The sequence below is a fragment of the Phalaenopsis equestris genome, unplaced genomic scaffold, assembly GCF_001263595.1.
Source record: "Phalaenopsis equestris unplaced genomic scaffold, ASM126359v1 Scaffold000002, whole genome shotgun sequence".
In the NCBI taxonomy this organism is placed as follows: Eukaryota; Viridiplantae; Streptophyta; class Magnoliopsida; order Asparagales; family Orchidaceae; genus Phalaenopsis; species Phalaenopsis equestris.
In genome coordinates, this window is record NW_018164444.1 from 17651688 (window position 1) to 17670269 (window position 18582).

Sequence of the window (18582 nt, forward strand, 5' to 3'; positions counted from 1 at the left end):
TTAAAATATCAATATTTTTGAGTGGCATGAAAGATTTTGGTGGTATAAATGTAAAAGGCAAAATTCAAATTGTAAGAGATATAAATACCTAAGATTTCAGTGGTATATATGTAAATACTAACACTCCCTACATTTTTTAGCTAAATGAGTTGCTGCTTTTGTGACTAATGTCTGATCCAACACTAATTCTTTTCTTTCACGCCCTACAGATTTTGGCTTCTGCAGCTGGTGGCATGATAATACTCATTAGTCTTTGGAGATATTGTAGAAGTTCTTGGAAATCTTAGGATATGATTTTTATTTTAATTTTACTTATTTTTCTTTTTATGAATTTGACATTTATGCTGTAAGGAAGGTTATAAGTGAAAAACAAAATTTTGGAACTGCAAAAAGAGCCTATTAATTGCTGGAAGTTTCATCATGAAGGCCATGAAATCACCTCAACGTGTCAGAGCCTCTCATATTAGATTGAAAATTAATTGATTGCCATGTATTGTATCATGTATCGATGTATGTGACCACTTTGGTTTATTAAATTTTCTATTTTTATTTTGAGCTTAATTATCTAATTGAGTTGGAGCTTGAGCTTAAGTTTATGGGTTGATTCATTGATCATGTGTAAATAGTTACTGTGCTGCGTACTCCGACCTGTTGGTTGACATCCACGGTATAAGACCCCTCAGGTCGGGGGTTTGAATCCCCTTCGACACAGTTGACCTTAAGGAGGTGTTACTCGAACTGTTATACGCATTTGGGGTGACCTGGGGCTCGTATAATAGTCTTTGGCCATTCTTTTTTTTAAAAAAATGTAAATAGTTATTGTAAAAATAATAAAAACAATGAAAAAGGAGATAATTTGTTGATATAATAAAATATGATATGATTTTTGAAATAAGTGACAATTTTGTTTCTTAGCTCTTGCATGGTTAATATATTTTAGGGGCATTTACATATGAAGGAACTGAGTCTTATGCTTTTACATAGCTAATATCTTAACTTTGCTTTTTTATATTTATATCGCAAAAATCACATAAAAAATATTATTTTTCTTTTACTTTTAGGAAGTGAAATATATTTGGGTGTTAGATATATAAATGGATAGGAATTGATTGGTATGCTTGTAAATTTTCTATTAACTTATGTAATTATGTATTATACCATATGCTAACATATTTTTGGGTTATTCATCTACAAACCATCCAATTCTTAGGTATTTGCATTTCTAATATCTAAGTTTTGCTTTTTATGTTATACCCTCAAAGTCTTTAATATCGCGTCAATAATATAATTTTTCTTTTTTTTTTTCTTAAAGTTAAATATTTATTTTAATGCATATTAAATGTCATATAGTTATATATGTAAAAATTTAAAGTTTGGGCGTTAAATGTATAATTGGATAGAAATTGATTGGCTTGTATGTGTCTTATGATTAATGCATGTTTATATTAATATTTTCTTAAGCCAGCCAACTTAAAAATTAATAAGATTAAATTGGGTTGGCTCAAGCTTGACTTTTGAGCTCAATTCTACAATTATGTGTTTCGTAGTAATATCTAAAATTTGATATTTATATGCATAACACTTTGGTGCTATAAACTCGAGCATAAAAAGGTTAACTTGGTAATTAAAAAGTTTCTAAAAATAATATTTTTGAATGCTAGAGATTTAAGAGGTATGGATGTAAATATTAAAGTATTACAAAGATCAAATCTCAATTCTCATTGTAATAAAAGCTTTTGCACATCATATCATACTAATTCTTTTTCATTTTACATCTCAGAAACACTCAACTAAATTCTAAGGCCTTATAGGACGAAAGTGTAACTAAAGCAAATCAAACGTAGGTAAGTTCAATATGTCCAACAGCCCCGTGAGAGTTCCGTTATTCTCCTCCGCGGCGTACCCAACACAACATCCCGACCCGTCGGCCTCCTAGCCGGCGCCCTATAAAATCGAACTAAGCGGCAACGTGGTCGCTTCTTTTGCTGAGAAGAAAGGAATAGAGTGAAGAGGATGTCTTGCACTCATGATCACAGCTGCGAAGACCACAATTGCGCAGCGGATTGGTCGCTTTACAAACACATTAAACTAGAACAGGTCCAGCTTTTTCGTCTCCTCTTCTTCCCATCCCTTTTAGATTTGATTCTGCTGCGATTTTTGTTTGGGGATGAACATTTGTGGATTCAACGTTCTGATGGGTTCAGTGCAAGTTCAGATCCTGTTTGTTTATTCTGTTATGGTTGATCTTGGTGATTTTTAACGTTGAAGTGTTTGTTTTGATTCTCTAAAGATGGTCGCAGTGGAGCCATCTCAAGTTGGTTTTGTTTAAGATTGTGTTATATTATGCTCAGTAAGATTGAGGATGATGGCTATGATGGTGGAATGGGGGATCGGGAACCGGTATGGAAATGGGTTTGGGGTTTTGTGTAAGATTTTTAAGGGCTGTTTGGCTGCGTGCAGGATTTAGTATGTATTCTTCCCTAAATCTTTTTTTATATGAAATGCTAAATTTCGTTAAATATTAGTAAACAGATTGCTAGTTTTTAAGATTTATAATGTAAATGAAAGAGAGAAGGGACACGATGAAGTAAACTGTTGTAAATCTCTTAATTCCTACTTTCTCTAGGATTTACTACTCGGATTTTAGCTTGAAATAAGAATAAAAACAGGATTAAGAAGGTATTAGGATTTAGGTGGCCCCAAAAAGTTGTTTGCCAATATTTAGTCTAAATCATGGCTGAATTTTGGCTAAGTCTTCTAACCTAACAGCTCCTAAAAAACTATGTATTGTAATATTGTTGAGGAAAGGGTAGTCAATATGCTGCATGCGGGAAATCTACAAATTATGCAATTATCATGATATATAGTTTCTGTAATGCAAGTGCCATGGTATGGTTTTCAAAATGATTTTTGATGCCTAAACACATTTATAGTCAAGAAGTATAATTACCCTTCGAGTAAAAGAAAAAAAAAATGTTATTTGAACTGGGTAAGGTCGATGCGGTAAAAATATATATTAACCGATGACTTGAGAACTTCTTAGTGATTGTAGCTTCTTGTTGAAGCTACATCCACTTTCTATTTCCTACGAAATTAAACAGATTTTTTGAACTCCTTGGGAAATTTCCTCTGCCCTTATTGAACTTCTATAAAGAATGTCAGTGCAATTTAGTAAGTTATGAAATTAAGCCCAACGCTAACTACTTTTTTACAGGTGATGGTATAAAATGCAATACCCTCACACTCCTTTTCAGCTCAAGGAGAAGAAATGACGATCATTTTTAAAGGCTAAGCTTGCAATTTATTATTTTAAAAACTTATTTTGAACTTTCTTAAGTGAAGGATAATGACCAAGGAATTGTTAGCCAAACTAACTTGGTTAAAAATTTAGAGAAGTGTGAATAGTAGACTGGGAAAACAAAACACTACTTATGCCATGCTCTAAATTTCCACTTCAATTTGATAAAATTGTTCATATAAAAATGCAAGTATGAAGAAAAAAACTAAAATAGTTTTATATGAAAACTTTCTTAGAGAGAGGTAGAGAAGCTTTTGAGCAATTAAAAGAAAGACTCACTTGTAGGAATTTTGAAGCCTGAAAAAGACTTAAGAAGAGTATATTGAGATTGATTTTGAAAAAATAAATTATATTTTCAGAATTTTGTAATCTTATAAAAAGGGAAGGCCAATGAGTGTTTGAAAATTGAAATACCTGTAAGAATTGCTTTTTTTTTATTTTTTTTAGTCAAGATTTGTTTGAATATGGGCATGCATGATTTTAAGCTATTATGCGGCTTAATATATGTATGGAATTTTTTTTTTTCTAGTTTTGGTTAGTAATTTTGGAGCACTGGAAAGTTTGGTGTCTCTTAATTTAGGCCAAAAACCCATTTTTTTTTTTTTTTTTCTTGTAATAGAAACTTTCTAAGTTGTTAGATGGCATGTCCAAACTCAATGAAACTATCCTGAAACCAATGTAAGGTTCTCTTAATTTATGCGCAAAAGCCAGTTTTTTTTTTCTTGTACTGTCCACTTAGGGAAGTTCAATTTGTAGGTTGCATTTTATCAAGCCCTTCATGTGGAGGTAAATATTCTTTAGGGGCATTTTATCAAGCATATGTAATTTTGAATCTGTCAAGTTCAGATGAACTTAATTGCATGCTGTTCTAGTGCAAGAATTTCCAAGCAGATCAGCCAAATTTGATTGGACAACACAGCATGAACTTGGTCAGGAAATAAATGAGAACACCTTGACTCTAGTTTGACTAAAATAGGATTTTTGACCAATGGACATTTAACTTTTGGGAGATTTACATTCGTACCACTCAATTCTTATGTATTTACATATCTATACACCTAAAATTCTATTCTTACATCACCTTCCACATGCATGAAAAAGTGTATTTCACTTTTTTGAAGTTAAAGTGGTCGTAGTTTTGATGTGATATAAAAAATTTGGATGGTATAGATGTAGAAAATTAAATCTTAGGTGCTAGATATGTAAATACATAAGAATCGGATGGTATGCATGTAAATGTCCCTTAACTTTTATTTTGAAATTATGGAACTATTGAGCTGAATGTTGCTATTTATATCAAGTGGTGTTTTTTAAGTAAATATTGTATAAAAATCAAAGAAATGCAGAAGGAAGTTCTTCAAAGAAAAGCATTAAATTTTGGATTCGAATTATTAGTTAAGGCTTAGTTATCTTTCCTTTTTTGAAGTTGTTTGGCCGTTATCTTCTCATTAAAAGACTTCTTTGCTCGGGACTTTTCATGTTCATTTTTAGATTGCTTTGGTGCCAGAACCTGATGAAGCAGCATATATTGGAAGTGTAAATCTAAGTTGATAAGAATGGAAAAGAGCATGGATCAATAAAAGGGAAAGATATTCATTGTCTCTTACAAAAAATTGAGTCTTTCAAAGAAAAGGATAAGAATTATAAAATTTTATGAACACAGATGGCCTAGGCTGCAATAATCCATTAATTTTTACGTCCAAATGGCAAAACTATTTTATAGGGATTTTTTGCACCAAAAAATTCATTTAAACACTCAAAGACATATATAGTAATATTAATGGCCTAAAATAAGACGACCAAGAAATAGATAAATTTCAAAGTTGGTTGGATGTCCGCCATTGATTTTCTCTTTCATGTTCTTTTAAATCATTAATACTGATAGTTTCTTGGGGGAAGCATGGGCTCTTCTTTTACGTAAAGTGTATTTGTATTTATATACATTCTAGTAGCTTTTTTTTTTGTTTTACACACCTTGTTTGCAATTTTTCATGCTTTTCTGACCTTTATATATTTTTCCAAATATTTTCTCTTAACATGAATGCCGTTGGGTTTCCTCTTGTCTACAGGTAACTTCTTTGAATGAATCAGTTGCTGAAAGCGTCAAATCCATTTTCAAGCCGTGGGATCGCCGGTTAGATAATTCAGAGGTAATGCTTTGTGGTCGAAGAAATCACTTTCTTTATCATATTTTATGTGTAGAGTGGGTTACATCTACTTCCTGAAGAAATAACTGCGTTATTGTGGTGGTTTGAAGGGTTGGAAAAATACAATAATTTCCAGGGTGCCTGAGTTTCTTTTTTTAAAAACTATGTCTTGGCCTTTACGTTGTAATTTGTTTGCTCTTGACAATTTGTCCTGATGATTGCTAGCAACTTTCAATTTTACGATTGTTGGATTCAATTTCAATGCTTTTCTGATGTTTTAAACATATTAAACAATTTTAATGAATTGCTTTTTAAATAATAATAGATGCCGTTGTAGGATTCAATGCTTAGACTGAAATTTGCCTTAATTTTCTCCTTTCTTGTAGTCTCATCATCATCATCCTTTTGGTCTTGCCACAATCATTGGGGATTCATCTCTATGAATCCCCAATTCCCCATTTGCTATTTGTTTTTATTGTGCGCTTATAGGGGTATCATCTTTTCCCCGCAAATATTTATTTTAATTTTAGTCTACCCATTTTTTTCATAATCTTGTACGACTAATTTATCCACCGATGTCATAAGTGTATTTTCTATCATTGTTAAATCACTTGATTAATGGCTTATTTGATTTCCTCACAGCATGTTAGTAGCAAGTTTGTGGTATATGTTGTTTTGATAGTTCTCATTGTATGAATAAAATTTTCAGGTTAAAATAATTTGCTAGTTCTCTTTGTCCAATTTTAACATGTTTTCTATCAATATCAATTTATCAGGGCTTTTTGGAAAGTAATGAGGGTGATCCGGAGCTACTGGTTTTCATCCCGTAAGTTACTTCTGCATTTCCCATCGTATAATGTTATAAATATGAATCTGTGATTATCTTTACTTTACTTGTTATATCATGTAAATTCAATATTTTGATTGGACTTCTTGTTAAAATGTGATCAATACTTCAGTTGACAAGGTCTTTAAACTTATGATGTAAGGTGTTTATGAATTCGTGCTTTTGATAATATGCTTTGAAAGTTATGCATGCATAAATGAATGAGTATAGTGCCAAAATAATCCCCTAAATGTTTACGTGTCGTCATTTTAGTTTCAGAGTCTATAAAAGTGTCAAATTAGTCATAGATTCTTTAAATTTGGGGCTCTAGAAGTCCTCCATGAGGACTACTACAGCTATAATTTAAAGAGCCGAGGACTTAATTGACACTTTTACAGACTCTGTAACTAAAATGACCCTATATGAGAAACTATTTTGGCACTTTACTCACAAATAAATAAAGGAGCTTAATGAATGTTTTTCTGAAAACTGTGTAATTAGGGAACTGCTTTTTCTGAGGTTGACTGACCTCTTGAAAATAGGTTTACATCAGTTGTTAAGATCAAGAGCATTTCTGTCGTTGGAGGTGCTGAAGGAACAAGTCCTTCAAAAATGAGAGCGTATGTCTATTTTCAACTCATTTTCTTATTCATTACTTTTTTTTACTGCTATGAATTATGAAGCAATGAATACTATATTGTTTTTAATAAATTCTTAATGAATATTTTTTATATTTTCCATTTAACTACATATCATATGCTATGATTTCCATATGAATATCCAGCTCTAATCTTTGATGTGAAGAGATAATTCTCCATTGATGTGCTAAAAAACATCATTTTTACACAAATGACCCTGTAAAAATTTAAGATATATGCATGTTCCAGAGAAGAATTTTCTCCTCGGCAAATAGAACTATATAAAGGTTGCAAGGGTAAGTTTATATGTCAATCCCTACTCAGAACTCTCATTGCTTGCTAGTTACGACTCATATAACTGTGTAAAGCAGGGTGGAGCCAGCTTTATATTTTGAGAGCGGGCAAAATCGTTAATTTTTTTTTTTTAAATTGGACGTAAAGTTTTATTGGGAAAGGTAAAATCATTAAATCGCGTGTATAAGAACAAGAACTATATTTTCTAACTTATATAGAGAAATCTCCTAGATTTTTTTCCTCATTTGTCACATAGAGGTGGTGTGGTGGGTGGTTAAATTGGTTTAAATCAAGGGAGTATATTTAAACCATGTGTTTTTAAGATTTACTAAATATTATCCTTTTATTCTGTATTTTGCATCACTAATGATAAATAAATAAATATTCGCTTAAGAGTTTGCTTGCCAACAGTAGTGCCAACATAACCAGCTTGATTTGCTTTATTCTGTTGATTCATTTAGGAAGCATAATTTTTCTGGATTTTTTTTTTATCAGATGTTTATAAATTGTTTGGTTTAGTTAAAAATATAACCAAACAAATTTAACAGGTTTATCAATCAAGATGGTATTGATTTCTCTGATGCTCAGAACATGCAACCTGTGCAGGTAAATATACTTTAGGGGCATTTTAATACATGCCGCCCAATTCCTATGTATTTGTATATCTAATACCTAAATTTTATTTTATATTTATGCAACCCAAATCTATCGTATCACATAAAAAATGCCACCATTTTAACTTTTAAAAAGTGAAATGCACATTTTCATTCATAGATGAGGTGCTATGCATGTAAAAGTGAAGTTTGTGTTATATATGTAAATATATATGAAATGGTGGTATGTATGTAAATCTTCCTATTCTTTATTGTGAAAGGGTGGTTTTTCATTATAATTAATTTGACCCTCGTCTTTTTTTCTCCCTTTCTGTGAAGGAGTGGGAGCTGGCAGAGAATTTGCATGGAATTCTGGAATACCAGACAAGGTGCGTAGTAAAATTATTGTGCTTACCAGTTAAGTGTTATGTTTCATCCTCCCTTATTGTGGTTTTCTTATATTTGGCTTGCTTGCGCGTCATCATTTTTATTTTTTATTTTTTATGGAAATTTACAGAAATACCACATAATTCTTATATATTTACATTTCTAACATCTAAATTGTGTGACCCAACCCGGAACTTGGAATTGAAGTGATGGTGGAATTAAATTTTCTATAATTATGTTTCTATCACTAACAGTTCAATATAAAAAATTAATTGACATAGCCACTACGGGAAACATTTTAATTAACAAAATAAAGTTATCTTTTTGGTTGTGTTCGTCTCATGTACACATTAACTCTTCAAATATTCATCTTATTTAAAAGCTTAAACTTTAAAACTACAGTAACCCAAGAAAAGCAAAACTATATGCATTTTGGTTTTACTGATTTCAATAAAAGTCTTGTAATAATCTAATGTTTGTGTTTATGACATTTACTTGATGGAATTATTTTGGTATCCATTAACTTTAAGTTTAATCGTCAATGTTTAATCTTTAACTTTACTTTTATTTCATACATTTAACTTTCACATACCATCAAAACATAAACTTAACACGCACTTGACTGATATTATTCCGTCGGCACAGTGGTTCGTGATATAAATTAGACAATTGTCTGATATGAAAATGTGTCTAATTCACCCTTAGCCGGTATTTTCATGTTGGCACTGCGATTAGTGTTCCAAATATCTCAATTGTCTAGGATAGGAAAACATTTACGCGTTGGGGACACTGGCATCTCCTGCCTGTACCATGAAGGGGTGAACTCCTCTTCTTAGCATTATTATACAAGTATTCATATATACACTACTTTATTCTCATATAATACATTCTTTCCTAACGAAACATTTTACCGCTATCTACTGATAAATGAATGAAATCATATTTAATTTATAGATCATGAAATAAACTGATATATGCACATTTACTAAAATTATAAAGGTCAAGTAATTGAGACATATATATGGTCATGCAATAAGATAACATATATATATCTCTACTAGAACATAAAAGTCATGCAAGAATATAATATATTTCTAAAATAAGCTATTATGCAACTATTAAGATAACAATATTTAACATCCATATTTTATGATTAATTATATGAAGAATTTTGCAATTTTATTCCATTGATATAAGACATAATAGTAAAAATTGTATGCAAAATTATATTAAAAATATATATTATTTAACTTAAATGCGATTACTTACTTTGATTCTAAATATTTTTCTTGTGCTCCATTTTTTATCACTTCTTTTAAGTTAGCACCTATAATATAAAATATTGCATTTAATAAAATTATCTCATATTACTTAATTATATTTTAATTAACTATAGTTCAATTTTCTCATTTTAATTATGAGTTTAAATTTTTAAATTAAATATTGAGATTACTTTTGAAAGTTAAACTCTAACATTCACTGCGTCAAAACTCCTTGATCAACAATTTAAAATTTACTCCATCTTGATTTTCTAATATTAATTAACATGAATCTAATTTTATACTCAACCATTATAATTATATAACTAAATCTTAAAATAAATAAATAATTAATTAATTAAAGTTTATCTTAAATGTCACCGTTGCAACCCCCTCCTCCCCTCCTCTCCCTTTCTCACACATGAGACGAGCTGTCTCCCTTCACCCGCATGTAAGTCGCTCTACATCTCCTCTGCTCAAACCTTGCAAATAGAAATCTCTCTGCCATCCTTCAGATGAAGTTGTTTGAACATAACTTCTCCCCTTTTATTTCTTCTCCTTAATTTTGCACAAGGCTCACTTGCTCTTCCACTTCTGCTAGAACCAACGCTAGAAAGCTCGATGAAGTTCTTTCAATCCTCCTTCCTCGGCCAGGGCACAGGATTCCCTCTCACACAGAGCCCTTCGACAAGTTCTCTTCCTACAAGCGAAGCAGCTCCTTCCTTCAACTAGGGTTGGTCTTCATCCACTTGGATATTGTCGAGGCTGCTTCGTCACCTTCACCTGGTCGACAGCGTATCCTAGCTTCATTCCTCACATCAAGTCTTTCACTTTTTTCCTCTTCTATCGTTGCTTCTTTTCCTCTTCCTTCTCTATCACTGTTTCATCTCATTTGATTTTAAAGAGATGTCCAACTCTTAAGAAGAGGGAGCTTTTCGAGACGGATGTTTCCGTTTGAAATACCTCGAACAAATTATTATTATTATTATATATATATATATATATATATATATATAAGAATGGCCGAAGGCTATTAGAAGAGCCCCAACCGTCCCTAGGTGTGCCAAATATTCGAGTACCACATCCTACACACGGGGGAATTCAAACTTGTGACCTGAGGGGACTTATGACTTTCAGAGAGACTGCTCTACCAATAGGCCACGGTACATGCACTGTATTTATATATATATATATATAAACACAACTATATATAAACACAACACAACTATATATAAACACAGTTGTTACATAATTTTTCATATTTACATCATGTATTAAAATTTTGGTGTTTGATATGTAAACATGTAAGAATTTTGTGGCTTATACTGTAAGCATTGGTGTATATTGTATTTTATGTTCTTTCTATGTATTTTTGCAATATTTTGTTATGTGTTTGTAGTCATATGTTAACCATGAACTTCTTTTTTTTTTTTCCTTCTTCACTGTTGGTGTTTTTTTTTAAATTGATATGAACTATAGCATTGCACTTGTAAAGGAACACTCAAAAAGTGCTTTCAATTGTTTCATTTTGGCTGGCCTTTTTTCACTGGTATAATTTTTTTTTGGAGATTTAAATACCCAATAATCATTATTATGTATTTGTATTTTTAAAATCTAAATTTTAATATTTATTTATAAAACACTTCAACAATATAATCATATCAAAGCATATTAATGAAAATGTGTGCTGTTTCACCGTTGACAGTTTAAAAATACATAAGAATTGTGTGATATGTATGTAAATTCTCTTTTTTACTTTAGTTGCTTACTTTTAACCGAAGCAATGCTTCAATATCTTTACTTAGATACGCGAGATTTCAAAGCGTGGGCAGCCTTACGTTGCATTTTCCGGGGAATTTTGGTGCAAGTACAACTAAGATTTACTATATTGGCTTGCGCGGTGAAGCTACTCAGGTATTTCATAAGTTATTTCTTTATTTTATTTTATTTTATTTATTTATTTAATCTATGAAGCGGTGCATACTTCATTAATGATTGGCATCCAATAAATTTACTCCACCTACTTATGCAGTTAAAGAGAGATGCCGTGACAAATGTTGTTTATGAACTTTACCCCAATCCATCAGAGCACAAGTAAGATATTTTGCATCTTTTTTCTCTGCCTTGTTTTTTTTTTTTTTAATTTAGTGGTCTTTTTTATTACGAGTATTCAGATAATTCAGTGTTAATTAAATACAATAAATTCTAGTTTCTCGAATTTATTTGTTGATTATAAAATAAATTGAAGAAAAAGAATTTTTTTGTGTTCGTTTTTCGGGGAATGAATCAAAATATTCTATTTAATTTTTAACATATATAATAATTTAAAAGGAAATTTATCTACATACCACAATTTTTTATGGATTTACATATATAACTCCTAAAATTTGATATTTACACTTGTAACACTTTGGTATTGTAAATATATGTATGAAAAGTTGTATTTCACTTTTAAAAAGATAGTGATGACGTTTTTAATGTGACATTAAAGATTTGAGTTGCATGCATGTCAATATGAGAGTTTAGGTGTTAGGTATGTAAATCCACAAGAATTGTGTTATGTAAATGCTGCTAATTGAAATTGGAATTAGGTCATGTGAGGGGTCTTACCGAGGGTAGGGTAACACGACCATGCTTCGTCATGCATGGGCTGTGATGTCCTGTTGGATGAGGTCACAGGGTTGGCAATGTTAGTGAGGATGATGCCTCACGGGGTGAGGTTGTAGGGACACTAGCGTCTCGCATGGGGATTATTGAGTTATGGTGTTCAAGCAAATTTAGGGATGCTAGTGTCACGACTTGTCTCGGAGCTTGGAATTAACTAAGACAGGAACATACGGTCGAACGGTGGGAATTAAATTTTCTATTTTTATTTATTATTTAATAAATAAAATAGCCATTAAATAAAATAAAATAGTATAATTAAATTTATCTTGTTACTAGTTGCCCTCGTAGATTATTTTCTCTTTTATCATTCATTTTTTAATCACTTAATTAACCTGAAAAATTAGTTTAAAAAAAGCAGTGAGCTAAACAAGTAGTGAATATTTATACTTCTAAACTAGAGTAAAACAAGGGAAAAGAAAGTAATGTGCATGTCTGTTAATTATTTTAATAAATCAATATAAACATTTTACATGATATTTAATGAATCTTATTATATCAATATTATTTGTATATGTACAACTGACACAGTGTCACAGGAACACCGTTTAAAAATTGTGTCAATTGTGACACATTAATATCAATATATTTTTTTCATTTACGTGCACTGGTACCTTAATATTCTCCCACATGTATCATAAAGAGACGACCCTATCATAATCAGTAATGCAAATACAAACCGTCAACATAAATATATCATTCATGTGTTCATCACATTCAATTCAACATACTATATAAAACATACACCAATGAATGATAGTAAGTAACTACAAACAACAACAACAACAACAACAAAGCCTTAATCCCACTACGTGGGGTCGGCTACATGAATCCTTTTTCTCCATTGCGTCCTATTTAGTGTCATATTTTCATTTAATTCTAATAAATTAAGATCATTTTTAATACAATAAGCCCAAGCCTTCCTAGGTCTACCTCTGCCTTTCTTAACACAAGTCGAATCTTACTCTCCTAATCGAATCATTAGATGGTCGACGTTTAATGTGACCAAACCATCTAAGACGACTTTCTCTAATTTTGTCCGTCACAGGAGCTATACCAAACCATATCACGAATATAATCATTTCGCATTTTGTCTCTAAGTGTAAAGCCACTCATCCACCTAATTATTCCCATTTCGGCAATACTTAACTTATTATTATGCTTCTCTTTTAAAGGCCAACATTTGGCGCCATAGAGCATTGCAGGTCTCACTACCGTCTTATAAAATTTTCCTTTCCGTCTAAGCGGTACTTTTCTATCACACAAAAGGCCCGAAGCATTCCTCCACTTCAACCAACCAACTTGAATTCTACAATTAACATCCCCGTCTATATCACCATCACTTTGAACAACAGACCCAAGATATTTAAATCGATCACATCTTTTAATAATAAGTAAGTAACTACAAACATTTATAATAATATGATCGATAAAAAAGGAATATTTCAATCAGAATAAAGCATATGCAAGTGTGATTAACTACAAAATAGTAAGAAGAAATAAATTATTATTATAGATTAAATGTACGAGTGTTCATCTTAATGTCGATTAATTTACTATTTATTTTGTCTTGGCGTGAAATCCTTTTAATTGGAAACCTAGCATGAACATCATATTTATATTATCATATATTAAAAAAATTTATTATTTTAATTAGGTATAAGTTTATTCATGTATAAAATTTTCATATTTTCCTTTGTATAATCCCACTTAAACTTTCTATTAAATATATATATATATATATGTATCAATTATTATTATTATTATAATTAAATCAAATGATCTAATTAAAGCTTACCTCGCCGGCTGAACAAAAGTTTCTTCCTCCCTCTGTGCTCGACTCCGATCCACACCACGCAAGAGCTCGGCTTCAGCTCCCTCCCGCACGAACTCGACCCTTCTTCTCCTATGCAAAGCTTCTTGCTCTCCTCTTTTTATTCGCTCGTTGGTCGAAGCCCTTACCCGCAGACGCACGGCTCCTTCCTCCATGCTCAGCTTTGTCCTGCTGGAGGAGTTGATGTCGTTCTCTCCCCTGCTCGACCCCAACGTCAATACTTCCTTAGGCCCCCTCATCGTCGGCTAGAATGTCTTCGGCACCATCCTCCTCTCCTTCGCACACCGCTGGACTCCCAGCTAAGTGAATCTTGTCTTGGTCATATCATTCTATGGATGAACTCGTCGCATAGTCTTCCAATCCCCTCGTTTTAATTTCCCGACTTCTGGCTTCATCTCCCTCCTCTTCGGCTTCCAATTTGCTCTATTCATCTTCCTCTTTTCCTTCAGTTCTCTCGAACCCTCTCTCCCAATTAATATTAGCGGGACGTTACAACTAGCATCAATGACAACGTCACATCTCATGATGGGGTTGTGCTGGGGCTCAGGATATCACTGCATTAGAAATTTGCTTATGATTTGTTTGGGATTAATATTGTTTTTTGTTTCTAAAAGTAAATTAACATATTTTTAAAATCACTCAAGAAAATTTTTATAAAGTTTTTTTTTTAAGATAACACAGTTTTCCATGGATTGGTTCATGATACCAAAATTGATATAAATGTAACCATCAAACTTTAGGCATTAGATATGTGAAGACACTCGAATTGTGTGGTATGTGAGTATAATTTTCCTTTTTTTTAATACAGAACTTCTGATATGAACCCACCTTATATTTTCTAATAGGATGCTGTTATTTTGGGACAGTCATGGTGCCTCCCATTGTTTTTAACTGTTTTTTTCTTTTATTTGCAGAATCAGTGATGCTGGGGGATCCTCACAAGTGGAGTAAGAGCAGGTGAGCTATGCAACACTTTTTCCTTGTATAATTCGATTAATCCCTGCCATCTTTATTGTTAATATATGCCCTTCATTTCATATCAGTAAACTGCACCATTAAGACATTATGTGGCTGATTTTGTGGCTGATTATGTGCCTAACACTCTAATCAGATGCATGAACATTTTGTTGCACGCACAAGAGCGGAAATTATCAAATTAAAATATAAAATTTTGTTATGTCAAATTTTAATAATTTATATGGCTCGGAATATCTATTTTAGATATATTTATCACGTTTTTAATATATTTTTTTACTTGTAGTTATAGCCCTGAACTTGATGATGTATTTAACATACATACCATTTACTCCCTATGTATTTACATATCTAACATCTTATCCTTCCCTATACATGAAAATGTGTATTTCGCTTTTTAAAATTAAAATGCTGGTATTTTCTTAATGTGATCGATAGATTTCTGTGGTATCAATGTTAAAATATCGAGTTTGGGTGCAAATTAGTTGTTTTCTAATAGCACAAACCAAACAACCAATCAGTCTTTTCATATCAATTGCTGATCAGCAGTTGATCCGGATCAGTTGTTTATCATCAGATTGTCAATAAGCCGCAGCTGTCCCAAACAGGCCCTTAGACATACCCATTGTCAATAAGCTGCATTAACTGTTTATATTGCATATTTTTTGGCTTAATAGTTTCATGAATGGCATTTTTATTTTTATTTTAATTATTTTCTTAAAATTTGATTTGCTGTTTTTTTTTTTAATTCCAGCCTATTTTGAATATCAAAGCTGCCATTTTTGGGACTGGCTCCAGCCTTCTACTCAATTAGGACTTCAAAAATGTAAAATCTAACTTTACCAATTATATGCTTTTGTTTCGACGGCATCTTATTTAATGTTCCTTTCGACATAATACTTATTGCACCTCCTAAACCCTAAATCTTTATGATCCGACACTCTCTGTGTGTGGGTAATGATTGAAATGGTAACTTATCTCAAAGGTTTGTTGAAAGATACACTGAAAAACTTAGGATGTATCACACAATTTTTATGTATTTACGTATCAAACCTCTAAAATTTACATATATACCACCTAATATATTAAGATGTGTCTCACCTTTCAAATTAAAATGTTGGTATTTTTTAGGTGATGTGAAAGATTTAGGTGGTATAAACATTAAAAAAAAAAAAAAAAAAGTTTTGGTGTTAGATATATATGAGTTTTGTGTTATACATGTGAATGTTCATTATATATATGTTGGTTGAAAAAATATTACCTCAGGAGTACTGATACAATGAGGAAGTGTCACATATGCAACGGTCTCACCATAATGTCACGTGACACCTCCCCATTGGAGTACTGATGCATCAGTACTCCTGAGGTAATATTTTTTCATGTTGGTTAGAGGCTATTGCAAGAGCCTCCCGACCAAATTTGTGTGCCTAAGAATCCTATTTCACACATAGGCAGGATAGAACTCGTGACCCCATGGGTCTTACAAAATCTGTATATATATATATATATATAGAGTTAAGACGAATTTACATGCACGCCACACAATTCTAATGTGGCTACATATCTAACATCTAATAATTCATATTTATGATTATAACATTTTAATGGAGAAGTGTCAAAATGGTCTCATAATCCGAGAGATTATAAAAGTGCTAATTTAGTTCCAATACTTTTATGAAGAAGGTTAAAGTAGTAATAGCCTGCAGATTATTTCAACTCGTATCAAGAGAATTTGAGTGCTATTTTAAACTTTTTTTGTGCTATATATTTATAACAGTTTGATATTATAAATATATACATGAAAAGATTAAAGAAGTAAGCAAGCGATGTTAATGATTTGGATGTTATGTTTGTAAATATGAAAGTTAAAATGTTAGATACGTAAATACATCAATTGTGGGGTGTGTAAAAGCCACCAAAAACATCCATTGCAGACCGTTTCCATCTTTATTTGCAAGTAAATTCATTTACATTAAATTAAGTCATTGTTCTGAATTAAATTATTGAATTACTAACACTGTACAGTTAAAATAAAATAAAACTTATTTTAACATTTTAAAAATAAATTAATTTATTTTTAAAAATTTTCAAAAACTTGTTTATAAATTACTTCTTTTTTAAAAAAAATAAATATAAAAAAGGGAGTTTCATACATTTATACCACCCAATTCTTATATATTTACATATCCAACCCCAAAATTTTACTTTTTTACATTCATACCACCTTAATCTTTTGTATCAGATAAAAATAATATCACTATTTTAACTCTTAAAAAAAGTAAAATATATATTTTCATGAATATGTAATATATATGTACTAATTAAAGTATAGTTATTAAATATGTAAATGCATAGAAATAATTTACAAGTCTTGTTAAAAGAAAAAAAAAAGAGAAACATTACGAGTCATTATGATTTATTCATCTTCTTCATTCTCAACATATTTAAAGTCGCCATTTCTTCATTGTACCTCTCAATGATGGAGTTCATAACATCTTGAGAGTTGACAACGTTCTCAATCAAGTTCAACTTGAACTTTATATCCGTGCTATTATAGCTAGTGACTCGTCTCTTTATCTATTCTTCTATTTATTCGAGTCGACATGAGATGATATCTATGATGGAAGACATATATGATTGATCTAATCTAAAAACGTAATGTTAAACACATTCTTTTGAAATTCTCGTTCGAAAATCCACACGTTCAAGCATGCAAAATATAGACAACCAGAACGTTACGAAACGTCGAGAAAGAGGCGGCAATGAATTAAAGATGCACCGGCACTTTGAAATCTAAATTCAAAGCACTTAACACAAGGAAATAAATAATTTATCAAACACACGAAGTAATATGATTTAAACAAGATATAAAGAGATAAGTGAATGTGCTCAAACATTTCTATTTATTTCTTTATTCATTAATCCTAGCATTTCAAAGCTCAACTTCTAAATATAGGGACAAATAACTTGCCAATGAAATCAAACACAAAATATAATAGTGTATAAATATAGAGGGACCTCAACTTTGCTTTTTGTTTACATTTCTACCAACTAAATCTTTCATATGACAACAAAAATATCACCATGTTAACTTTAAAAAGTGAATTACACCTTTTCATGCATAGGTAAAGTGGGGCATATATATAAAATGAAGTTTATGGGTAAGATGTGTAAATACATATGAATGAAGAGGCATGTATGTAAATTTTCCAAATATAAACAGATATGATGTGTATTTGTAAATGATTGATGCATTTCAATATATAAATATGATGTGTATTAGATGATCTTTCAATTCTTTTCCATGCAACACTATCAAATTGTCAACTATGAAGTACAGACTCTAGTCTTTGCGTTATGAATAGGGGGTCTGAGATTAGATGTAGACACAAAATTTATCGACTTTAAAATAAAAACCTCTTTTTTTTTCGGTGAATTGCGCGTGCATCGTTGGCCTGGTTCGACACATTCTTCTTAGCTTTGAGGGGTTTTGTTAGATTCCCTCTATAAATAAACTCTCCATGGCCTAACCTCTTCTTTTACCACACCCTAGGGTTGTAAAGGAAGCAATTCACTTGATTGACAACTCGAAATCTGCTCGATTAATACTCGAATATGTTTGTTCAAATTAGTATATAAACAAGTTTGAAGATCTTTTTTTTTTTAA

The 18582-nt window shown here is 31.3% G+C and overlaps 2 protein-coding genes across 3 annotated transcripts in view; both read left to right on the top strand.

The window, feature by feature from the left end:
• The window catches only part of LOC110037373 (zinc protease PQQL-like), a 69917-nt gene extending 69356 nt beyond the window's left edge, over nt 1–561 (top strand). For both annotated transcript variants that reach the window (XM_020742009.1, XM_020742018.1), the window contains one exon: nt 210–561. In XM_020742009.1, coding sequence (XP_020597668.1) covers nt 210–287 — 78 coding nt within the window. In that variant the 3' untranslated portion in view covers nt 288–561. The remainder of the gene's footprint in view (nt 1–209) is intronic.
• Nucleotides 562–1956: 1395 nt separating this feature from the next.
• On the top strand, nt 1957–14911 carry LOC110033189 (PITH domain-containing protein 1). The gene is made up of 9 exons (XM_020737098.1): nt 1957–2097; nt 5368–5448; nt 6222–6271; nt 6814–6891; nt 7752–7809; nt 8136–8185; nt 11248–11356; nt 11475–11536; nt 14855–14911. The coding sequence occupies exons 1-9, from the start codon at nt 2014–2016 to the stop codon at nt 14889–14891; spliced, it is 609 nt and encodes a 202-aa protein (XP_020592757.1). The 5' UTR covers nt 1957–2013; the 3' UTR covers nt 14892–14911.
• Nucleotides 14912–18582: the final 3671 nt, after the last annotated feature.